Here is a 26,068-nt window from a genome sequence, read left to right on the forward strand (position 1 = left end):
ACAAGATCCATAATTTTCAATGGCTGTTTTTCATTCTGTTGTTAGAATTCAGATGCAGTGCGAAAACCAAGCAACCACTTGTAAAAGATGTCTCGGATGGGGATAACTTATTGAGCGACCCACTCAGCTCTCAGGACCTCAGTGGCTTCAACTTCATTGCTACTTGTTCTTGGGGCTCTCCCTTTTGTACAGTGGCAGTACAGGAAATTATCACAAACCAGCATGTGCCACTCCTGCTTTACCTTTGTTGATAACTGGGTGGGCTCCTGCGTTTGTCAGCAGCTTTCTGCAGGTCCTTGGGAAAAAGAGGTCCTTGGTCTTTCTCTACTTCATGCAAGAATGTCACACAACACAGGATCTGAGGACAGACGGTATAGTCATTTCCTTGGAAGGGTGCCATTTGCTTTGCTTGCATTTCACCCCAGTTGCAGAGGGAGCAGAGCATTAGTGTCCTCCTGTCTCTTCTGGTAGGTTTCTTCATGGTGATAGCCTTCCAGAAACACAGCTTCCATCAGCTGAGCTTTCACCAGCCGAGATCTTAAATATTAATAACCCCAGCTTCTTTCCATGATACTTTCACATATAAAGAAAAATTGAGAAGTGTGCTGCCATTCTGCATTGTCTCCAAACAATTGGACTCATCAGGCAAATGAGCCAAACTACATTTGAAACTGAAAACGTTCCATGAATAACAATGTCACAACAGCACACATTACTGCTAAAGCCTCTAGGTTAACAATGTAAGAATCAATGTGTATGAGTAACTGCAGGAGCCCACAAAAAGGATTTTTACTAGTAACATGATCAATTGTTTAGTACTTATGAAACTATGGCTACATTAACAAGGAAAAATAAGCAAGATTCTTGGCAAGTTTAGGAGACAAGGTGAAAGCTTGCAAGTTTCTAATGACAATTATATGCATAAAAAGTCTGGGAAATTAAAAAGCTTCAACAGAAGTTTGGCCATGACAGTGTAAAATATTAAGTGTTTCAACCACAACCTTGCATAAAACAAGACCAAAGAGACACCAAAGCAGATATATTACAAGTGAAAAAACTTGAAATGACCACTGGCCAAGTAGAAACTGGAGAACCAACTGTGGTAACCGCCACATGGAAAAATGCAAATTCCAGAGGAAGAGTTACAAGAATAGATTGGGAAGGTGGATCTCTGGGTATTCAAGTGGGTAGTTCAATGACATTCTGGCTAGGTTATGAACTATGAAAGGACCCTGCAGCTAGTGCCCTGTGGATGAACTGGTAACAATACCAATAAAATGACTAAGCCTTATGAGCCAAATTATGGGCTTGTCTACATGGGAAATTGTTATAGAAGCTAGGTGTAAATTTAGAGCACAATGGGTATTTTGCACTAACTCCCAGATGGGTGGGTAACACTATTCCGCTCCGAGAATGTCTTTCAGAGAAGGCAAAGCTCAACAATACAAAGACACTTTGCATACTGAAAGGTGGCCGCTGGGGATAGCTATTTCACAAGGTTTGGGTTTTTTCCTCAAATGTAGGTGGGTCCCAAGACTGTAAATGATTGAAAGGCAAAGCAGGCTCAGGGCAAGTTTTTGACAAGCCGCTGTCTCTAAGCTTTGTTTCTCATCTAGGGAGAGGGGAATGGTACTTTCTTGCATGTCTCTAAAGGATACTGAGGTGCAGGAGTAAGAGGTGCTGTAAGGAAATTCCACTCTGAAAGGTACAGGGTACATTACCTTTGTCCACCACCAGCTGCAAGGAATTTGACCAAAGTTTTCAGTGTATGTGATCAACATTACCCTCAAAGACCAAGTATGAGGACTCAATACCAACAAGCCACACAGTGCTTGCATATGTCCAGCACATAGGTCCAGCATCCTGCTAACCCTGCTCAGTCACACTGCACTCCACATTGGACTTCACATTTAATTAGCTTCATGCCCGACTGGCAGCAGCCTCCTGTGTGGAGAGGTACTAACTGGTATTACAATCTAAGCTAAACTATTTCACTGTTCCGGCTTGTCCCTAATACTACACCTACCTTCACATGCAATTACTCTGCAGCTAACAACAGTGGCATTCTTTAGCTACACTGCTGTGAAAGCAGGGTATCACACCTGACGTATCGATCTCAACCCTCTACGCAGTACTTAAAAGCTAACCAATTTAATGAGAAGTGCAGGAATATTTGGGCAACATAAGACAGGAAGATTTTTACCTCACTAAGTTGGCACAAGGTCCTGGCCACCGGCAGCTCTGATAAACTCGCTGGATCACCGTTTCTGACCCATTCTGCACTTGGCAGGAGACTGTCCGTGTAACCGTATAGTGACACCAATGCCTGCGGAGAGAAAGGACACTGTTAGCCCCAGTAAGACGACAGCAAGCTGAACCAACGTACATCAGACTGCAGTAAAAACAGACTAAGTATCTGGGGGTGGGGTTGTTTCTTCTGCCAGCCATAGCTAGCCTAACTTGCAGTCTTAATTTCTTACCCTATCCTCTCCTCCCAATAGCTGCAGAAAGATTCCCAGCTTCTGCCAACCTGAACCACAAGAGATCCAGTAACGCCTCCTGCTTAGTCCTCAGAGGCTAGAGTTTTATAGTACATAATTCAGTTCTGTTATCATAAACAATAGGACTTCAGGGAAAAAAAAAAAAGAGAGAGAGAGAGAAAAAAAAAAAAAAAAGTGTTCCAAATCTCCTGATAGTCAGTTCCCATTGTACTGGTCTTAATTTCATCCTGCTCATTATGGTATCATTCCCCAACCTCCTACTATTCTGAACAACATCTGAGTTGGAAAATTCTGCTTTTTGGTGTGGTGGAGCACATTGTCAGCAGGGCTTAAACAAGCTAGGTGCCAAACAAGCCATACTGCTGTCCTGGTAAGATTATGGTCTAAAAATGGGCAAGAAAAAATGCAGGGGAAGGGGAGGCTAGTGTCTTATGCTGTCTCACAAGAAAACAAAAGAGACACCTTCTCACCATAAGGTGTATGAGAAGGCAGGACAGTGTCAGTCCTGGGAATAGGGACCCATAGACCCTCTTCCACCTTCTCTGAAAAACATTGTTAGGTTCCTGTGTCATGCTAGGGGGGAATACTCCCCCCCCCCCCCCCCCCCCTTGCAAGCATCGTTAATATTTGCCGAATACAGGTTTACATTTTTGCTTTTACATCCCAATGTAAAAAAGTTTAAGAGCCACTTTCTGACTGACTGGGGATCAGAACGGAGGTCATTAATGGGAAGTAAAGACACCAGCTTGTGCTTCAAAACACACAAGGTGCTTGTGTAAGCATTCCCTGCACGCACAGAAGAGTCCTGGCTCCTCATGCATCTTAAAGCAAAAGCCCTCAGTACAGTTGATCTGTTTTTCTCCAAGTGTCACAGCAGCTTCCCAGCCTTGCATACCAAAAAATCAAACTGTTTGCACCATAGAAACAAGCACCTGCACATCCCCTCCTCCTTCTCTAACCCACCTTCCCCACGGCAGGTTAGTTTTCCAGAATTTGCCACTTACAGCATTTATTGAGTTTTGTTTTCTTTTTGGATTCCCCTCCTATCTCCACAGAAGGCTCCCTGCCCTCTGGATAACTCTCATTGCCACGAATAGAGGTATGCATGCAGGCAGCTGAACTGAGCGCTGCAGACCACAACGGGCAAGCCGGGGCCAGCAGGCTGCTTGCTGAACCTACAGCTACAGCAGCTGGGTGAACTGGGGCACCCAGAGAGAAGGTGGCTTTCTGCTCAGCACCATCAGGCCCGTCAGCAGCACCAAGGCAAGAGCCACGCAGCTTTCCCCACAGACACGGCTCCTGCTCACTGTAAAGCCACTTGCAATTCCTCATGAGGAAGCGTGGAGTACAGTCACATCTCGGGTGACCCCATGCTGACAGGCAGGTCTTAGAGAACCACTTCTAAGATTTATTGAAGTTCTGTGGTATGTATCTATAGGGATGAGACAGCCTAGCACCCAATGTCTGTACTAACATCTACGTCATAAAATCAAAGGGCACCAAAAAAAAGTGTGTGTATGTGGGGGGAGATTAAACTCCAGACTACCTGATGACAGCAGATCCTTTAGTAGGCTCAACAACTTCTGCACAAAGTTTAGGGAGCAAACCCAGAACAAAGACAGAAGCTAAAGACTGGTAGCGTGATAATTCAGAGTAAACGTCTCTCTTCCATTTCACATGTACACATGGTGCAATTGGCTATTTCATCTCACCAAGCTTTAGCATGGTGTTTGTTCAGATGGGTACGGCTGGTTAAGATATCCTCGTGCCATGGGAACAGCCAGTTAAGCATGGAAGGAAAAGCAGCCAGAAGAAAGGGTGAGTACAAGAGGGCTTGGGGAAACCACAGCTCTGCATGATTTACCTTGAGCACGTTTTTTAGCACAGTGCTTACAGCCATCAGAAGGACAGCGCTTCTGCACAAGCCTCAGGGCAAAAGCATTTCATGTCAGGCAAAACAAACTGCACGCAGACAGAACCTGACAGGGTAACGGCAGAAGCACATGTCCTACAATTATGAAAACCAAAACTGTTCATTAACATACAAGGAGAAAGGAATTGGTCCCACCACAAGAGAAGAACAAAACAGTAATATGCACACTAGCAACATGTAACAGAGCACCAAAGGACATGAATACTGACAAATTCAGAATAAAGTTACTGAACATTTTAAAACAGAGCATAATTATCAAGGACTTGAGTGCCTCCCCTCACATTAAGACCATTTTTCTGGCCTGTCAATGAAATCCAAATAAATCAAATATTTTTTATGCCTGAACTGTTACGTAGCTTGTATGTGTGTCCCTCTGGCCCTCTCCCATCACAGAATCATCTGGGAAGGAGTAGTACTGTTTCCATGGTGCAGAGCTGGATTATCCTACGCCAATTATTTTGCTCAAATGCTGGGGCTTCTGAGACAACCTGTCTGACCTTCTTGGGTACACCCAAAGCACTTCTGTGTCAAATTAAGAAAAAAGAAAATAAGATCAACTGCACTCTAACCAGAACCCTCCATATCTGATGCTGAAACTAGAAAGCTTCATATTCCTGAAGGCAAAAGATGTGGGAATGTGAACAAAGCTGAAACACCACTGCACACCCCAGCACAATGCAGAAGTGAAAGGCAGGCATTGCAGGCAGACCCTGGCAGCCTAACTGCTCTGGTTAATATATAATGGCAGCTCCAAATTGCAACTCCTAAGGAGAAATTGGAAACTAACTGTTACTCTCTTTAGCTTTCCCTTGCATAGACCCAGATTTAATGTCATCCTGCTCCTTCAAGGCTTATTTCCAAGCAGCTTGGCTGTCTAGCACTACATTTGTGGACCTGGAGCTAAACAGGTGGCACTATGCAGGCTGCCTATGTCAAAAATTGCAAGAAAAGTTGATTATTTTAAGCTGCCTCCAAAAGCTGGCAGGCCTTTCATTCAGTGGGTGCTGCTGGCATGCACACAGATTTTCTTACCAACGAATCCAAAACTGCTGTTGTCTGAGTAGGTCTCTCAGACGTTTATGCTACGTGGTCCTTGGAATGAACTGTTCGGGTATGCATATCCCCTTGCAAGTCAAAGGAATTCGGCAGTCAAGTTATCATTTCTGCCTTCGAAAAGCCCTTCACAGAACTGAGACGTGCTGGACAGACCTCCTTACAATCTAGTGACAGCGCCTCAGGCAGCTGTCAGACATAAAAACTGCTCCCACACGACAGTGCACAGGACAGAAACCCAACACTTTCCCAGGTTCATTTCTTCAGATGACCTGCTCAGGGACCTGTTAAAAAAGGAGGCAATCATTACAGGAATTAAGGAGCTTCCTCGAGGCTCTCCATTCATTACTTTCCTTGCCTAAATTCAATGCCTGAGTTTGCCAGCCTGAACAGGACCGATAGGCCATGGCAAAATAACAGATCCTTTGCTCAAATCTAGGGACAACCTTCCACTTCCCTCAACAGGCGCACTGAGAGTGCAGTAACCGTACACAGATTTCTCTAACTTCTCTCCTTACTGATCAGAAGGAAGAGTTTGGTTACAAAGGTACCCACCCAGGAGCAAAAGGTACATACCCATTTGCAAAACATCCCACTTTTGGCTTCCCATAAATAACATAACTTTCAGTTGTTTTGGGTTTTTTTACTGTGGCATAGAAGCAGGTGAGACAAAGACAGGAACACAGCCGATCATAAGATGCATTAGGATATATAGCTTGGAACTCACTGTAGATATAACAGCACAGCGACTATGAAAGAAAGCAGACAGAACAGCCCTGTGATTTCTCTTTGCAAGCCAAAAGTCAGCAAGAACAGTCTCCAGAATGCAAGCAGGCTTCAGACAACGTGACGAAAGGTCCCATCATGGCTTACAGAGATTATAAATGACCCTTTATATTATATACAGATGCTAGCAAGAAAGGTTTAGGACTTTTGCTGGCATGCATCCAGGATGGCAGAAAAAGTATTGATGCTTATTTGAAAAGAACATTCCGACCAAACAAAATGATCCGAATAGCAGCTCCTTTAGGACTAGGTCTGTTGGATATCATGATCATGCATGCTCATCACCAGCATATTTAGCATGAAGCCTCACAGCATCTCATGGAATTGGTCTTCCACTGCTTTGCTTAGAGAGGGAAGCCTCACTTGGTCCATTTTCCCCAGCTGTTCCCAGAGAGACACCCTACTCTCACACCGTATTTAATTCTTGGAAGACTTTCATGGACAATTGAGGATCTGCAGAACATGGCCTGCAAGTTAGAGATTTAGACAGTTTCAGGCCAGGGCTACACACCAAGATCTCTCATCTTGATCACAGCTGACAACATGCTGTTCCAGAGGGAGTATGAGTGTTGATACCAGCAGATATCCAACCATACTTACTGTGTAGGTTAGGGATGTTACTGTGGACCTTTCAGGCTAAGTAGAACAACAAATTCAATAGTTTTCTTTCATCTGGAGATAATCTGAAAACTACTATTCTGAGTTTAAATGGACCCCCTCCCTCAGCAGATGCTGGGAGGGAGTTGTCTGCTCACTGCTGACTCAGCAAGAGCAGTGATACATGGTTTCAGGCACCCAGACACGAAAGGAGATAAGAAAACCTAACTTCCCAGGGCATGCACAGAGTGGTCTGAGAGGACCCAAAAGGTAGCTGGACTTACTACAGATGGAGCCTGAGCTGCATTTTGCTTCTGTAGGCAAACGCCAAGGAGGAAGCCACATTCTGCACCCCACCAGCTTTCTGAACTTGCTGTGCCCCTCATCAGAAACCTTATCTGGATGCACAGTTTATGATGTCTGTATAGCCTGCAATCCTTAATCCTACAAGTGCAAGGGAAAAGGAACTGCAGAGGGTGGAGAGGTGTAAGGAAACAAATACTCAAGCAAAAATACTCTAGGTTGCAGAATAGCCATATATTCACATATCAAAGCTTAATTCCAGGCTAGTATGACTGAATTAGCTCAGAGCAGTCATTTCACAGATGTGAAGACACTGACAGACAGCAAGCTGCTTATTCCCTCCTTCACACCATTTGGATTTGCACAGTACTGTTTCCCAAGCCCATCAATCACTCAAGGGGTAGTAAGGGATCCCTCCACCGTTCTAACGGTGAACACTTAGAAAGATTTCCATCACAAGAAACTTACAGAGCCATCCCCAAAAGCAATGTTTGCTTCTTTCCTAGTCCAAACTGCTGGCTTTTATCCAAGCTTTTCAGACTCCTGGGGGTCCCCATAGGACCTTCTAGGTGATTTGCAAGAGAAAAGCTAACTGGTTGTTAGTAGGTTTCATTTCACTAGAAAAGCGATCACAAACTGAACGCTGTCAGAAACCACTGGGCTGAACTGATCAGGACACAGCAAGTAGTCTGTTTAATCAGGAGCGTGCAACTTGAAAATGAAAGCAGCTACATTCTTGCTTAATCACTTCTTTCAGTGGGATGACAGTTCAGCTCCACACACAAAACTGACTTGCCGCCATGCCCTGTTAAGGACAGACCTACAGCAGGCAACACCTACCACAGGCGAGACCTTCTGGCTGATGTGTTCACTGGAGTGAAGGACACGGCTACAGCTCTTGATATATCTGTGGCCTTATCGCACACCATGCTCCTACCAGCATGAAATGCTGCACTTTCAGCGGAAACACTCCTACAAGTCGGACTCTGAACAAAGTCATTTATGCTGTTGTAGAGCTAAGGAAATAATGGAGATTTAGTGAGGTTTTAGTACTTCCAACGAAAGCATATGCCACACAATACAACACAAAAGCTCAAATCATCAACGACTATGCTGGCCAAGACAGAAGCAAACTCCTTTGGGGGGCAGCAGAAAGAGGACTTTATATGCAGGACTGTTTCATCAGCACCTGTTGCATGTGGTTGGGCATGAATTGACCCTCCCCACTCCCGATAAATATTACAGAAGTCTCTCAATAAGGCTGGCATTTCTGATGCTTGTGATTTGCCCTAAAGCTTTCTCCTGTGTAAACAACTGCACTGAATTATCTTTTTGTTTCCATAAGGATAACACACTGTGTGTTATACTTAGCAGAGATCAACATTTTAGGCACAGAAAACAGTAGGAGTGTTTTGATAGCTAGATAGATTTCCCCAAGTTTCCTCATAACATTTTTCACTGGAGCTATCAATTTCCCTGCAATCCTAGAGAGGAATTTCAATAAAATCAGAAGGTCACTGACTTTCACTGGGAAAAAGTTGCCATTCTGATGTAACAAAGCGAACTGTGCCCTTTTCTCTGTGTAAATAGCACAGCATCCCACTTGCTTTGCTAGAGCAGCAGTCCATACATTGTGTGCTGGAGCCCATCATTAGGAGGGGTTAGTTATTTATATGTTCCACTGAGGCCAGGAGCAGAAGTTGCCCTCTACATGCCAAGAAATCCAGATTCAAAAGCTGCCAGGCTCTTTGGTGTACTCTTCCTGAACCATCCAGTTCTACATACCTGTATTATTCCCTTCCTATTCACAAATACACACCTCCTTGAACGTGGTTTGACCCTCAACAGGATCAAGTTTACCAGATAATTCAGTTGGCTGTGACCAGATTACTCTTTATTGCTGTGACCTGGCTAAGATGGAAACAAACCCATCAGATGTTACTGGAAAGCTGAGATAAAAACCAAGCTGGGCTTAAGTTTCTCCTGTTCACACTCGCCCAAGGTAACTAGGTTTTAGGATCCAAGGATGTCATTCAGCTCATTGTCCAGCAAAGAACCAGCTACAAAATTCAATTTTGAGCACCAGTCTCCACAATATCAACGTTCAGAGTTGCTGGATTGATTCTGGTCTGTAGATTGATGGACCACTGCTAAGGAATCCATGAAAGATGACCTGGCAGTGGCCAGGGGCTGGCTGTACACAAGTTTATGATGGCAAGATTCAGTTCAAAGCAGTCTGCCCTTCCACTACAAAGTTTTAAGAGGTCTGGAAGTCAGAAGACATGACAAGCCACAGTAATCGTGTTGTCAATATTGACATTTTATGCATGCCTTACTCCCACTGAGTACTTCATAGTCACTAACAGAGGTTACCCTGACTCCTGTAAAAAGGGGATAAAAGTCTTTGTAACAGCCCATTCATTTTGGGAAACAAATAAAACTGGAAGACTGCTGGTGTTTCTGAAGCCAGACAGCAGCAGCCATTTGAAGCAGCAGAGAGCCAGAGGCATGAACAGGAGTAAGACAAGTTCCAGGTCTCCCACTCCACTATGTTGGTCAGACAAAGACTGGAAGGAACTCCAGCCTTTCTACACACACACACACACCACCCCAATACAAGTTTGAAAAAAGTGGCCATAAAAATAAGTTCTGGCTAGCAAAGTAAGATGGGACAATTTATCTAGGTACCTCCCAACAGCATAACCCTTCCTGAGGGGGCAATATGTTCTGTGCTTAGTGCAATTCAAATACTCAGTTGCCAGTAACAGTCTTAGGTTTTCCCACGCAAAGTGGATTATCGGAGACCACCGGAGGGATTTTAGTCCTAGAGCAACCTTTACCTCAGGAGGAAAATGCAGTTCAGTCGGCACAACAGCTCTAATCTTCAGCAAGTTCTGCAGCCAAGCACATTTAATTTTGCTTTCCTTGCCTTGTTGTGTGCACGGTTGACCTTCCAAACAACATTACTCGCAAGGGCTGAACTTGCTTCAGTTCATAATAAACTGCGCAAAATTTTGTCTTATGTTTCTGCAGCCATTGAAGTTACAGGGGTTAAAGGAAAAAACTCTCCCTACTTAAATTATTGAAAGCCTCAAGCAGAACAGCCAAGTAGTGTGAAGCCACGGATGCAACACTTTTTCAGAGACAAAGAGGGAATCCAGCTCCCCAGAGCAACATTCAGCTTCTTCAGCCATGAGACCATTCTACTTGCCTTCCAACGCCCCGTCACATTTGCAAGGCACCTTCCAGCTGCTGTAACTAATGAAGGAGGGGCTCTGAAGACGATAGCACTGCTCTGTCACACACACTTGATTCATTTGTACAGTAGATCCACCCAGTGCATCAGCACCAATATAAATGTAGAATATAACAAAGGCAGATGAAGACTTAAAAAAGGTTGAACAGGCAGGTAGTATCAGAAATACGTGAGCTATGATCCATACATATACCTCTGTGCATACATATCTGTTTATGCATGCATAAGGGTAAAGATGCAAGAAGGCACAAGGACTCTAGCATAAAGTCCCTCTGATTTATACCCACTAACCAGCAACTCTCAGTTTGCTTGTGGCATGTTCCAACTGAATCAAACAATAAATATGGTTGACCTGAACCATAATTACATTCATCATGAAAATGAAAGAAGTTAGTCCATGACTGAGTGCTCAGAAATAAAAGGGAGGTTTACTCCTTTGAAGTGCTTTGCTTTTACAGGCATTCTTCTAGGCACTGAACTCTTTTGCTCCTCCCTCCCCCGAGCTTATTGCAATCAATGAGAATACAGTAGTTTCCAGTGTTCACAGAACGAGGAAAAAGGAAACGTACAAAAATATCCATGGAATCTCTCCTTGTTAAATTAGACTGACTTGATGGAATTTGGCATTCGATAGCCATGCAGCATGGAAATCATGCACAATTACAACCAAGTATGTCATTTTTGCTACATAAAAGCTACTTGAATTGGAGCCTTACAAAAGAAGCTGAGTCTAAACATTTTTGCACAGCTAGATAACCTGGTCATAGATAGCTCTCCTACCTTTATATTGCAAATACATCCCTAGTACTGGTTTGTTCATTCCTAGAAAGCCTGACCTTGAAGGGAGGGGTGGGGTCAGAGGAAAAAACATCCTTAAGACCTTGATTTAAAGTATAGAGCTCAGATTTGGAACACCAACTTTGTCTGCAACATACCCCTGTGATCAAAGAAGACATTTGGCACTAGTTTACGTGTCCTCTAAAGTTCTGATTTAGAACAGTTCTAAGTTGAGGACAGTGGCCCTGTTCTTCATTTAAGTACAAGATTAACTTTGATAAAAGTCAGTACCTCTAAATTTACACCAACATAAATTCATTCAGAAGTAAATTAACTTTGAATTAGCAGGAGGTGGAGAGGGAATTGTTAAGTGGAAAAAGAAGACACTGACACACACCTGCTTGTCCTTAAAAACTTTGCACAGAGAAAAACATTAAGAAAACTAGCATAAGGAGTCAGCAATCCTGTAACAGAATCATATGCTTTACTAACTGCTCCTGTTGTGGCTGCAGAGTCTCCTCCACCATCCCTAAAGTCAGTACCCATAACTGTCTCTAATTCCCCTTGCTGCGTTACATCACAGCAAAACAACACTTTGCACAATTTGAGTCCTACAAAACAGAAAATCAGGCTTCTGCTGGTTTTCAGCATCTCCTTCAAATCACTGGCCCTGTAGGACTAAGCACATATCTGCACGCATCAACAGCTAGCCCACAAGGATTGAACAGGGTCTGCTCCTGAATTTATTTTTTTGCTTGCTGAGCTCTGTACAGACAACAGTGCATCTTTGTGCCTCACATTCAGCCCTCTGTTGCCAAATTCGCAGCGCTTACCATCAGCAATGAAAGCCACATGCATGACAGGAACTCAGGAACTTTGCCTAAATGAAGCAGTGTTTCTCATTAGCATTATACTGGCACCAAAACCCACAAATTACAACAAGAACAAAAGGCAATGTCAAAAAGAGAGCACTGAGCGTATCAAAGAAAAAGAATTAGGAGGGCATGATCAAGTCATTGCTTCCTGTTAATTGCACGATGTTAATCTGCCCATGTAAACATGCACCTTTCAGGTTTTTCCTGGAGCTGCACAGTAGAGATTACTGTCATTGGAGACAGGTACACCTTTTTGATAGTTAACATAAAAAAAAAAAAGTATATATTGAAAGAGATCCCACAGACAAAACATTGCTTTTTCTCTTTAAGGGAATACAGATTTGTTTTCCTGAGCTATTTAACACTCAGAGCAGTGTCATATGGGATCCAAAAGGCATTGAAAAGCAAATCAGAGCATTAGTTTCAGATTCACAAGTGTTAGGATACAACTGGAGATACCTGTACTGATAGCTGTGTTAGGTAAATAGGACCCAGAACTCCTCTAGACACACTTCTTCCACCTGCCCTCCTTCCTCCTCTTTTCCTGTGGCCCATTATAATCAATTCATTCGGTCTAGATCTTCAGTTTGTGCAGCAACTTGTAAAGGAGTTTGTGAACTCTAGCATACAAGGGATTATGCAGCAGATCTTTCTAGAGTAGTTAACTACCATGTGGTTGCCCATGATTGTTGCGAACTAGATTTCATAAGCCAGAGGGACCTCTTACTAGAGTGAAGTTGCAATAAGTGTGCAGGTTCAGCTGTATTCCACATCACTTCTGTTTCAGGTGACTGTCATGCAAAGACCCAGACATGACAACATCCTTATTGAAACTGCTAAATAAACCAGCATTTCCTCAAATGCAAGAAACCCCTACAGCTTTCTAATGTTTGCAGTGCTGGAAGAGGTGATTAGAATAAGCCAGTCTAGACAAATCCATCTACTTGTACTCCTTTGAGATAAACAATTCCTCCTTTCCCTTTTTGATTTGTCAGTTTAGCTACTTGCATTCAGTGAGGCAACTAAAGGTCAGGTCCCATCAGGCAGCACTTGCATTAGGCCTGAGACAAGACTACTGTGGGTGCTCCAGGAAGATTTTCTGGGGAAAGCTGTACCCTACCGACATGCCTATACTCCAAAAGCAAAGTACTTTTCTCCAGTAACTGCTCTACTGATATGACAGGTCATTCAGAATACCAGGCTGTGTTGCATGGAGTAGATAAAGCAGGCTGTCTTTCACTTGCCCAGTTGAGAGATCCCCAAGATGAGCCACATGAGGCCCCAGTTCAATGAAAACAAAGACTGGCAGAACCTCCCTGCCTCAGTATTCAAAGCGTTAATCAGTCTGAAAAACAAAACCCAAAGCCTGTGTGTTAATTTGCTATTTAAATTGAAAACTTTTTATTCCATGTCTGCCATGTCTGGCACAAGGCTGTCCTGGGCGTTACTAACAATAAAAAATAATTTGGAAAATAATCCTATTGTTCCAGTCACACCCATGGGAGTTTCATGTGTAGGGAAGTAGGAACATGAAAACTGAGATCTGTTGTGTGATCGGAGAGCTGAGTTTGCCCTTTACAACATTCAGTTTTGATTCAAGTGCATGTTGGGAGAGAGATCAGAGACAGCAAGCTAAGGCGGGAGGATGTCTCAATAGCTTTAAGGTTAATAAATTCTTATTTGCACAGCTTCAAATTCTCAAAAATCATCTTTAGTGTAGTAAACTAGCAGTACCCTTTACAAATGCACATCCACACCCATGGGTGATTAGGTGTTCACATATTTCCTTTCCTTGCCTCCCTCTCCAGTCAGCCATTCCCAGTGCCTATCTAAAGGCAGCAATAAATTGCCCTAAAATGCTTCCCCAGTTGCAGGTCATAAGCCCTTTCAAAACGCTTCATCTGCGCAAAGCGGAAGCCTTGTTCAAAACTCCATGCGAATGTAACACAGCTTGGATACGGTAGTTACAGGCGCACAATGTTCTGCTATACCAGCAACCTCCTCTTCACCTTTTCCAGACTCCCACTCTTACACTCTGCCGGCTTCATCTGTCCAATGCCATAAAAAGTAACTACATAGCATTTGCTGTAGATCAGCTCTTTTGCACACAGTAGTCCCAAACCCCTGCTAGTGAATACGCTGTATTGCCTCATCAAGTTTTAAATTAACTTTTAGGCAAATGGTATACATCTCAATCACACAGAACCCACTGCACTTTGCAAAGACATCTAGAGATGAAGTGCTGTAACTACTTATTTTTAATTTTAAAGGTTCTTCTGCTTTTAACATATCTTTTTAAGCTTTCACTGGTTTTGGAAGCAGTCTCCATACCTCATTTCTAGCCAAAAGCAATTATTTGTATTCTTTTAAACTTTGCTGCAATCCAGTTTGTTCATTAGAAAAAAAAAATCTTAACAAAATAAAGTCTCTTGTGAACAGAAACACTAACACCTTTTTCTATTATTAAAAAATTCTTGAGCAATCTAAGAAACCGCTTTAGTGCCTCGGTGCTTTGGAAGCCTCTATTTGGAAGGAAGATGGTCTTGAGGGAGGAGATCTACATTTCGGTATCCAGGTGGAAAATAGGTTTGATTTGGCCAAGTAATAACAGCCCAAAAAAACCCCTCCATAGCCTGTGCACGCACAGTAGATTCCTTAGGAATGATAACACTGCCTTGAAACATTCCCGACTACACACATGGGAAACCCGATGGGGAGAAAGAAGCACTAAGCAAGAGAGAGGGGACAGCAGGAGGTCCAAAGGAGAGATACAGACATCTGGCCAGAAAAAAATCCTGTCCTGGTCTGTGGGGAATTATAAGTATGGCAAACCCCATTAGATGGGGGGTTGTAGAGGTATTCTGGTCATTGCTTAAGTTTAAAATTACCTGCCAATATAAAAGAGCAGGGCAACCTAGCTGTCTCCACCAAGGCAAAGTGGGAAACTCCACAACAGCATTCTAACCACAAATTTGGTAAGGGTGCAAACTGATGCACACAGATGATCCAACCTCCTAAAGCAAAGGCTCTACAGGCATCCCTCACCGCTCTGCTGGGAAGGGAATATATAGAGTTATCAGTGAGAAATCTCAGTCTACGCGTGCAAAGAAGCAGCAACTGACCCTAGACTGACATTTTGGGCACACACTACCTGCAAAAGCTTGCAGCAAATTCAAGGCAAAGCCATTAAAGATAGATAAGCTTCTTTCCTCCTCTCCCATTCACTCAGATTTCTTAAAAAACAGAATATTCAGAGAATGAAGAGTGATACAAAGAAGAGCGTGGAAGATAAGTTTGATTAAAACAAGCAGTTATTACCCAAATTTTATTGCTGAGTGATAATTATTCTGTATTTCTACTACCTTTTTGTAGTTTGGGAAGAACAGCATACTGCTGCTTTACTTACTGCAGGAAAACCAAGAATGACACACAGCTGCTCAGCAACAGTCTATGGTTTATTATTATGCTAAGTAAATGTGCAAACAGGCTTTACACACCACAGTTAAAGCTTGCTTGTGCTTTTTCTCCCTTATACACAACTACATGAGGGTTTTCCTTTGCACCTTTCAGCGCAGCTTGGAGAAACTTTTACATGCAGGGTCTCAGCAAAGGCTGAAGCCAAATACAGCCACCCTGCAAGCAAAGACAGCAGCCACCATCACAACAGCGCTCACTTGACCCATTTATCAGAAAGCATACAGGGATGCCATACACCAGCCAAGTCACTCAACAAAATCAGTGTTGAATGGCAAATTAAATAGCTGTGACAGACTCACATCACATACTTCCCTGAGCAGAAAAAAACTGGTACGAGTTTCAGATGAAACTACCCTCACATACACAAATCAAAAAGGTTGGCTGAACCTGAGAGCATGGCACAGGGAGGGATGGAACTGTTGAACTGTTTCTCCTTGCTGTCGGTATGTCCATGGGAACAGCCTATTCACTTATTCAATTATTAATGGCAATATCTGAGCCACAAGCCACAGGGGAAGTGTGTAATTCCAGCCAAATGCTTGTGTGGGATTTGGTGGTATTTTTTGTGGGGGTTTCTTTGGCTGGTTGATCTTTTGGTGTTTGGATTTTTTAAAAAGAAAAAAAAAAACAACCACACAAAAAACCCCACAACTACACACATCCGAGCTCACAGAGGTGCCCTACAAAGTGTCTTGCCTCCACAGGCCACAGCGATGCTCAGATACAAGTCAAAAACCCAGATATGGGTAGCACAAGGCAACTCCCAAGCTCAACCAGGACACTAGCTGAAGTGTTGTGATGATTCCTATCATTTCCACATTCCCACTTCTTCCCTCTCTTCCCACTCAGTGCAGACAGATACAGCTTCACCCTTACCCTCCCAAAGGTCACACAGCAACTCCTCCAAATGGTACCTGGGAGCTGCAAGTTTACTTTCAGCAAAATTCTATAGTCATTTGTAGAAACTGCTTTGAAAACCTTCCAGTTCAGATGCCAATAACCACTTGGCAGGGCCTGACAAACATAATTAGAGAGCTTGATTGTTTCAAAGGATATTACCCAAGAAAATTAATATGTTGCTGCAGTCTTTGCAATAAATTTCCAATGGGTTTGGTTGCAGAGGTCTTGAAAGGGTTTTAGCAGACTTTTAATTACACTATCAGGACTCAAGTATTTTTCTGGTGCTTGGCAAAATGGGATCCTATTATTTCTACTTGCAACACATACTCATTCAAAGCTTATCCACAGGCCTACAGCCTAAGAATTCCTACAACACTGTAATCCAAAAATTTTGTATCATTTGTGATATACATTAGTGACTTCCAGTAACAGTGGCCCAAGAGACAGCATTTTACTGTGCGATAGTTTAAACCATTTGGCTCAGTGCTGTATCCTGAAATACACTGCAGGGAGACTATATATTTTGCTGCAGGTTATGCTGATTTACAGCAGCATTAAGCCAAGTGCTGTAACATCCTACAGAGCCAATTTGCCTTTTTGCTCTCTGCTATACTTCAGAGGCTGCATGGAACAGAGAAGGTTTGCAGCATCGCAGCCCAGACCTGCCTTTGCTCAAAGGCTGGTACTGTGTGTAGTGCTCGTTGTTGCAGGCATTTCTGCACTGACCCTGTTGGTCAGTGCTGCTTCTATAGTTATGTTACACATTCAGCCTCCCACATACTTTTCCTTGCAGTTAGGGAAAGGAAAGCACCACAGCCTGTGCCATCACCCAGACCTCTGCTGCTGTTCAACCTGGCCTGCCCTGCTCAGCACCTCCCTCTCCCATCTCTCAGCTTGCCCTCCAGATGAAATCCTTCCCTGCAAGGATCAAGCAAAGACTAACTCTCAAAGACTAATTTCAGTCATCCAGGCCCAGAGAGGTGCAGTAAACAGGGAGCACGATGACCTCTATTCTGTAAAACTGGAAGTTTATACATATGCCAAGTATTATCATTCATAGATTTATTATAAACTTCTGCATATATTCATATACAATACTTTGGATTTTGCAGCTTCCCCTCTAAGATCTAACCACACCCTCAAGAAATACTCCCCAGAGCCTTCCCTTACATGAAGGGAAGTATTACTACTCCCATTTCATTTAGGGGAAAGAAAAGAAAGAGGGAGAAAACTTGCAAGTCTTAGTTCCCAGACTCTGCACTGCTCTATAGAACATATACTGGTCATTTAAGGGAATGGTCTTTTTCTTGGGAAAGAGGGTAGAAAACAAAGCCTTATGAATCAGCCTGTTGATAATTAAAAGCAACTAAATCCAGATCGCTTTAAGCTGCACATGAGAATCTGAGCTCTTCAGATACTAAATTCCTCTGCCGACCAGAAAAGCCAGGGTCACTTGCCCAGCTGGTCACTATTGTTCTGTCCAATAAAGTTCTGGCAGGAATGCATGTTTAACAAAATACAGAGATTAGGCATAGCAAAGAATGCAGCTCCCCCCTCAGTGTTTAGGTTAGTGGGGTTTGCCATGTTGAAATACTGAAGCTTAAGCATATCAGATTTTCTCTGTCCTGTACTGCTAGTACCAATGACAGACACAAGCTGACAGCTCAGTTCTCAAGATTGTTGCCATTTTAGCTTTAAGTTCATTAAAAGCAGCACAAAAAGTTCACCTCAAAGCTGCAATGACCACTAATTAAATCAGTGTTTTCTTGGGGATGTAGTGTACCAAGTAAGAAAAAGCTCTCTGTAACTCCAATGCACCAGAAACTCTTGAAGGGCAATTTAAAACAAGCCAGAGACTCAAGGGACCAGATTTTAAGACCCTTGCAACAGGATAGCTCATGTTCAAATGTCTTAGGATAGCCTAGATCTCCAAAAGGAAACCTAGCATCCAGTCACTAAATACAGCATCAAAATGGCTATGATCGTCCTAACATCTGACTTGACTCCTGACAGTTCAGAACCAGGATCTTTAGCTCAGTTTACAAGAAGGCACACAAGTCTAGAGTCAGATGCAAAAGTGTCACGAGAACAAGTCATACAGATGATCTTTTAGAGGTCTTACAGGAACACAGCTTTTACCAAGTCAAATGCCATCCACAAAGCAGCTCTGATACCTCACTGGGCCAAGAATTTCTCAGCTTAAAAAAAAGAGTGATATTAAACAGACTCCTAAGTAGTATATTTGCAAAGGATATAGTCCTTTGAGAACTCTGTGTAAGAAGGTTATAAATAGCCTGTTTACAGCTCTAAATTAATGGTTTACGTTTAGAGATACCAAGGATTCATAAATTCCCCTGCAGGGGGTATAGTAGCTCGCACTGTGTGAAGTGTGCTTTATATGTAGGAAGCATCTAAGATCCTGTTACCATGGCAGTCTCTCCTCTCTCCCTTCACAAAAAGCTGCAAAATGACTTTCTGTCAGAGCACACAGTAAATGTGGAACAAGAACAGCTGAGATACAGAGCTGCTGACAGCCAGATCCTAGGTGTTTTCTTCTAGGAAGAACTTTTTTAGTCATTCTGGCACAGCAACAGAAACCTTATTTTAGCTGGTATCACTTTCACTGCCACCTGAAAATGCAAACAGCTCAAAGTTTGCACAAGATACAGTGATGGAGACAAGCAACCAGACAGCCCGCATTGAGCAGGGTGGCAGAAACCAGACTGGTTTTGAGGAAGCAGAAGACTGAATTGGGCAAGAAGAAAGCCAGGAAGCCAAGCAACCTGTCAGGAGGAAAAATAGTGGCATCAGATGGGGAGAGGGATAAAAAAAAAAAAAAGAAAAAAAAAAGGGGGGGTTTCTTTAGGGAAAACAAGCAGAATCTCCCTTGGGTTGGAGCGTTAAATTCACGTCAACCCCCCTTTGCACACAGGCACACTGGAGAGCTGTTGGTAGAGCTGTCACCCATTGCTGCCTCAAACGAGGATTTGAAAAAGCTCCCTGTGCTTTGCTGTGTTTACAGCAATAATGAGAGCCTGGAGGAAGGGGTTAGAAACATCTGAGTTTAATAAGGGCTAAGCAGCACAGAGCAAAAAAGAAATGTCTGCCCTTCCGTTCAGGGCTACCACACCCCACCAAGCACCGCAGCACCAGGCTCGGCACAGAGACGTTATGTCATCCCAACAGCCGCAGTGGCCCATCTGCCCCAAGCCTTTTCATGATGAGAAGAAACATTTCAAACCAAGCTGAGAGCTCCCAGCACCACACTTTTGAACGGCTAAATAAGCAAAGTCCTGTGGGGAAAAAGCAGATGTCGATTGACCCCAGGCACAAAAGCTAAGGACAGAAGGGGAGGTTTTGTGCGTGCCTTAATTGAGCAACTCCATCTCACAAGGTCATCACAACAGGGCAAAAGGAGTATTTAGCTCATTTAGCACCTATGCTGCTGCCTTTTCTTAGTCCTCAACAGCTCTAACATCCAACATACACAGGGTAAGGAGCATCCTATTCCAGTTTCTCACACAGAACAAAAGACCAGTAACCTTAGTACTCAGGTCCTGCAATCACATTTGCTGCATCCTCTTCCTCACTTCTGCAGGGTCTACTCCCAAAACTGTCCTTACACGAAGCAGGTACCTTTCATAAAATGCCTTTGCCTACACTGCCTTTATGAGGGACTCTTCCCACCACATCTACTTGGTCATTTTATTCCATTGAGAAACGCAAAGCAGGAATAAAGAGTCTTGTTCATCTGCAAAGTCAAAACCTCCCCTCTAGAGTGCACATACACAAAAAAAAAGGGGATGGGAGGATGACACCCAGAAGAAAAAGGACCGGATCTGTTCTTAATTCTACAGACTCAGTACAACTTGGTTACGTGACCATGTCCAGGGGGACATTCCCCTGCCTCACGATTTCATGGCACCGGCATTTCTAAGATGCTCTGAGCAAACACATACCTATACCTAGTGCAAATACTGCAAAGAATATCACTTTCACCCAGTTCCTAGAAGCAGAAAAAGTTGGAACTGATTACATTTCTATGTAGTGGTACCTCGTATTAGCCTTAAAGTTTTGACAGATGGTTTGTTTACTCAGCACAAAGGAAGGTGGCTGGAAAATGACAGCATTACTCAGCTCTCAGAGGACAGGCAGGAGACACACAGCGGACCACAGAGAAGTAGAGGGAAGAGTCCTACGAAACAGAAGCTCGCAGATACCTTCTCTTCTCAGCTTCAAAGAGGTTTCACAATCAACTACTATGATTTTAAGTGGCAGATTCTTTTTTCCAGATAAACCACATAGATATGGAAGAGGAGACTGATCTGTCCCAAGCATAAAATGAAGCTGCCCTCAGCTTTTGTCTCAGTAGCATCCATTCTGTGGGCCTCCAGGTGAAAGCCATTTCTAAACAGATAGGAGAGGTTTTTTTCTCTGCCAGAGCTATGATTTCCCTGCTTTAGAAGCTGAAAAGGAGCCTCAAACCTGAAATTGCTTCCTATGTGTTGGCCCCCTCAAAAAGATTCAACCATTTTCAAACAGCCAGGCCTAAACATTACAGGCAACACTTCCACCCAAGCACACTCTACTGGCACATCAGTTTGTTTCCAAGAAGAGAAAAACATTAACTTGTAAAACACAGCCAAAACATCGAAACCATACTATTCCATGCAATGAATTAAAAGTCAACATATAATTGTTTCTTCCTAAAAAGGAGATAAGGAACAAAACCAACAAGGAACAACATCACAGTTCCCAAACTCAGTATCTTTCTGTAGTAGTATTAGGGATTCCAATTCAGATCAGTGCCACATTGTGCATAAATACACTATATAAAAAGTTGAAAAAATGCAGGGCAGTAACCCAATTAGTAGCATTATGCTCTTTAACTTTTGCAGCTATGATCCTTAGTAGAGTTTTTCTGATACCTAAGTTGGCACAGGCTAGCTTTATGCTCAAAGCCTCAAAACAAACATTATGCCTCAGTGAAAGTAAATTTAAGTACCATCTACATTTCTAACTAAAAAAAAAAAAGTTGAGAGCTTTGAGCATATTGCAGAAATGAGGTTGGATGAATTTTAGTATCACCCTACAGGTAGTCTATGCTTTACAAAACAATGTTTCCAGACATGCTGAAGGTCTAATGCAGGAAAGGGCGTTAAGTAGCTGGTCCATTATTCCAATCCGGCAGACCTAAAGCACTCTTTTCAGTCTTTCATTGCTACCTTAAAGTATTAAATTCTTCATTTTCCCCCATTTATCAAGAAACAGCCCAATAAAACAAAGATTAAGTGAATATGCTATGATCCAAGTGTCACAGAACTGCTCCCCCCAAGCAACGCTCTGAAGTTTCTAACTTGATGTAAAATTCTACTTTCAACTAGGATTTTAGTGCACTAACAGGCTCAGCTTTGAGAAAATGAATAAATAAAGGTTATTGAAAGAGACACATTTGTTAATTTATACAAGGGGAGCAGAAGTTCACTGCCACCCATTGCTTTGCTTCTCTGCTCCCTTTTGCTTCCTAGAACTGGTAAATGAAACCTACACGAGAGGAAATGATTCACACAAGCAGCTGGAAAGGCAAGACCATAGGAGATTTCCTAAACGAATACAATTTACTGCAGTAACTACAGTCACGTCTGGTATTTCAAAGCCATTCCAGTGTTGCTAGATCCTTACACTACCATTGGCTTCACTGTTAATTGCATTGTGAAGTTACTGCACTGAACCTTACAAGTCAGATGAAGATCATATGGCCACAGAGTCAAGGAAACAAACATCAGATAGTTCAAGGGTTTGGTGAAGAGCTTAAGACCTTCTGACCTCTTGGTTACCTGGGTAGGGCACTTCAAAGGGGAATTAGCGCAGAGGACTCAGTGTGACATAAATCCCAGTCTGTTTGCTTGACATTCTCACACAGTCCATAGCAAATCATAGAAAACCAGAGACCTTAGGCAATGAGCAGACTATTAGGCGATGGAGGGAATGACTCAGAAAGCAAGACCCTGTCAGTAAAAGGAAAGAGAACCACATTTCTCCAATACATACAGTTTTATATTCCACACCCACTTAAGAGCCACAGGAGGTTCGGTACTTGGGGCTGAAATCAGGTTCAAATCATCTTTCTCTGGTAAAGAGAGAATTAACAGACAACAGTCAGGAAAACTCCAGGTATGTGTTCTGAAAGCACTCTGACAGACTGCATAAATCAGAATACTGATTTATAGATCACCTTTTAATATTAAGAACAGGCTTCTACCACACAAAGGGACCCACATTTACTTAAAAGTACTAAAACCTCACCTAAGAGGCTTGAGGTTGTTACATTACAGTGCAGTAGTGAACCATGCTTCAAATGCGGCTGGGGAGGGGCACTCCCATCCTAGCAAACGTGTAGCTGTAGGACCAGGCACAATGCAGGCAGCTGTTTTGAAAAGAACAGATCTATCTATAGCAGGTCCACCCAGACATCTTGGTTTTGAAACACAGCCATCCAAGTGACCTATTAGGAGGCTGCAAGGTTCAAGGAGTAACTGACAATGTATTTCAGGCATCACCTAAACATCTGAAAGCATCAACACTTCAACTTTTTCAGGGGGGAGAAGAAAGACAAGCTATAGTACGGGAAAGCTGATGTCAGTTTAAATATCTTGCCCATGTCAAAGCAGCACACACAGCATGTTTAATTGTTCCACTGAATCCATGGCAAAGTGATTTGCCCTCTGACACAGAGTAAACCATTGGTAGAGGCACAATTGGAACACAGGTCTTGCTCTCAGACATATGTGGCAACAAGAAATGGATGAAGCCACCTGGTCTTCCATGTCAAAACCTCTGCCTCTAACAATCAGGAGGTGCACTTACAGATTTCAATTGACCAATATTGCTTTCCTCTCCATATCCATCTTCAAGAAACATCACTGCTGTAGCAATCACTCAGAATTACTATGTAACCAAGATAAGTACTGATTTGTAATTACCAGTATAGTCTAGATAAGAATGTCTACTTGGACAGTCCAGCTACTTATAACATTGTGGTTCTAATGTTCATTCACAGGAAGAAATGTTTAGGCTGAGGTCTAAGTATTATGAAGGTTTATCTATCACACTTGGATTTTGTATCCACCCCAGCTGACTTTTGCAATGGTACTGGAAGCGTAGAATCAAAAAAAAGTTATCCTACACTCTTCCTGGTTCATGTTTGGGGGTTTCCTTTCAGTCAGCTCCACCTCACATCCAACAAGGTTTCCAGTCTAAACACTGCATCTAGTCTCAGAAGTTTCTAACTCCCACACTTGAGTTCACAAGGACTTGATGCCTGACTAATTTGAAACTACAGGAAAATAGGATGAGAAGTTAAGCTGGGAGAACACTAGTTCCAAAGACAACTAACACAGATGCAGGCTATCTTTGAGAACCAAGCTACTTCCAGCATGGGAATAAGCTCGCCTTAACTTGGTTAGCAAAGCTTCTTGTGTCCAGGTCCGGAGGACAACAGTTTCTGCTTGGCAGACAGCCCCTCCACTCTTACGCTTTGGGTAAGACCTACTTCCCATTCTCATTAACTTGCTACTGTGTTAAGGCAGAAATGCATGCACTGAATGTGAATTTCAAAGAAAATAGTGCGCCTGCTACCATCTATACAACGTCAACAAACACTGCTGCTTGCACATCCCCTATAGAAGTTCAAAGCAATTCAAGCACATGCAAACATAGACTGAAAGTGTCTTTGGTCTGATAACCAAGGTCTGTCAACTGAACAAAACAAAACAAAACAAAAAAAAAAGAAACAAAGGAAGCAACATTCCACCAGAACAAGTATTCCACAATGGCATTTTGAAAGATGTGAATATTTTTTTTCCTCCAAATTTCCCTATGCCACCCCCACCCTCCCAACTTCCCCCCCACACACTCCACAGGGCCTTAGTTTTCCATCAGAAAGTGTTCAGCAGTCCTCAGAGCCTCAGAAGTCTATCTCTGAGACAGCCTGCAACCTAGATACCAAGGACTATATAAGCTATTGAGTTTTGAATGGTTTTCAGGGTGGAAGACAAAAGATTCCAGCAACTATTTTTCTCCCCTTAGAGAAATACAACTGTTACAGCAAGTTAATTTTAAGAAAAGTTGATAGATTCCCAAACAGCTCAATCATGTCTTCACTTGCTAATCAAGGACAGAAAAAGACAGCTGCAGGAACACGCTACGTCCTATAACACAGAAACATGTCAGCTACACACAGTATAGAGTGCATAAGTATGTGGTGCAATGTACCAAAGCCTGGAGCTGCAGCAGTAACTCTCAAGGCTCTGGCCTTCCTGTACTTGGCTGATGGTACCCAGGAAAAGTGCCAGAAGTCACTGAACAAAGCACTCACTGGGAAGGTTGCAGAAGAGAAAGTGAGAATGGCCATGTAGCATCATTAATGGTAATCACCTACCCACCATCTTGTGTCCTCTGCAGCCTCTTTGGGAAAGAGGTCAGCAAGCTCTGCTGTGATGGAGCTGCTATTGCTTCATGTAATTCAGGTGCTGCTAAGATCCCCTGTTTAGATGGCAAAAGGGACACTGAACAACGTAAACAACTTTTATACCAGTCTGATTCAGTCCCCTGAAAAAAAAAGGCTTTGCACCCACATGGATCAATGTCAGACTTCAGAGCAAAAGCCTCATTCTTATCCAGCACCATATTAAATCCATAAAAGCACAGCTATCCTAACCTGAAACTGCACCCTGCAGGAGGCTCCCCCCAAAGGTCCAACATTGTGGCTGGGTAAAGTTTTCCCACACAGATTTTCCCATCAGAAAGTGAAGCTGTTAAGACATTTGCCAACACCACAACTCCACCACTCAAGGGGAAATTTAAACATACAAAGATTGCTCCAACGTGTGATATTTGACTAAGCACTTGAATTTTTATTTCTAAATGTCTACCAGTGATTTTTCCTTCCCTTCAATTTTTTATTTCCCCCTCTGCTTTAGGGTAGAATGGGAGATTCTCACATGGCAAAGTTCCATTGGACAAAAAAAAAAAAATCTACCAGCTTTCCCAACATCATTGTTCAAATCAGCTTTAGATGGTTTTATACAACACTTTATAGACTTGGAGAGAGACACGTTCCCCTGACAAAGGGTCAGCTATCCAAACAACTGAGGCATGGGAAAATTGTGCAAGAGTGTGAATTGGGGAAGGTCTTTGGTGCGCAGAGATACAGTCTACACTCATGTAAGCGTGGTAGCTCTGAACAAAGATCTGCAGGCTAATAGATATGTAAGACAAATGACATGTGGTTCTCATTGCAGCTCATGCTTTGGGAAGGGGGTACATTGGAACAGATCCAGCTGGGATAGGTTTATCCCATTACTCTCCTATAATTTTCTGCTGTTTCAAACCCTTTGACATTTACTGTAGTTTAACATCACACCCCCTACAGACTGAGGCCTGTTTGACAGGCCAGCAAACAAAACCACCCCCACTTGGAGATGAAATATTCACCATATGCAAGAACTGTGCAAGGCACAAGGCTAGCACCCACTCTTGCACTTCTGTGACACGTCAGTGTAAATCTTCTGCGTAGATGCTTTATCCCAATTCGTAGCCCAAATAAGCG

General features: G+C 42.9%; 1 protein-coding gene across 5 annotated transcripts in view; it reads right to left on the bottom strand.

Moving 5' to 3' along the window:
* The window catches only part of COL26A1 (collagen type XXVI alpha 1 chain), a 195,347-nt gene that overhangs the window by 152,313 nt on the left and 16,966 nt on the right, over positions 1-26,068 (bottom strand). For all 5 annotated transcript variants that reach the window (XM_056330029.1, XM_056330019.1, XM_056330012.1 and 2 more), the window contains one exon: positions 2,204-2,326. Coding sequence is in view for 3 of the 5 variants with exons in the window: in XM_056330012.1 (XP_056185987.1) it covers positions 2,204-2,326 (123 nt within the window). In the remaining 2 variants the exon portion in view is untranslated. The remainder of the gene's footprint in view (positions 1-2,203; positions 2,327-26,068) is intronic.

The sequence above is a fragment of the Falco biarmicus genome, chromosome 1 (assembly GCF_023638135.1).
Source record: "Falco biarmicus isolate bFalBia1 chromosome 1, bFalBia1.pri, whole genome shotgun sequence".
NCBI classification, from domain to species: Eukaryota; Metazoa; Chordata; class Aves; order Falconiformes; family Falconidae; genus Falco; species Falco biarmicus.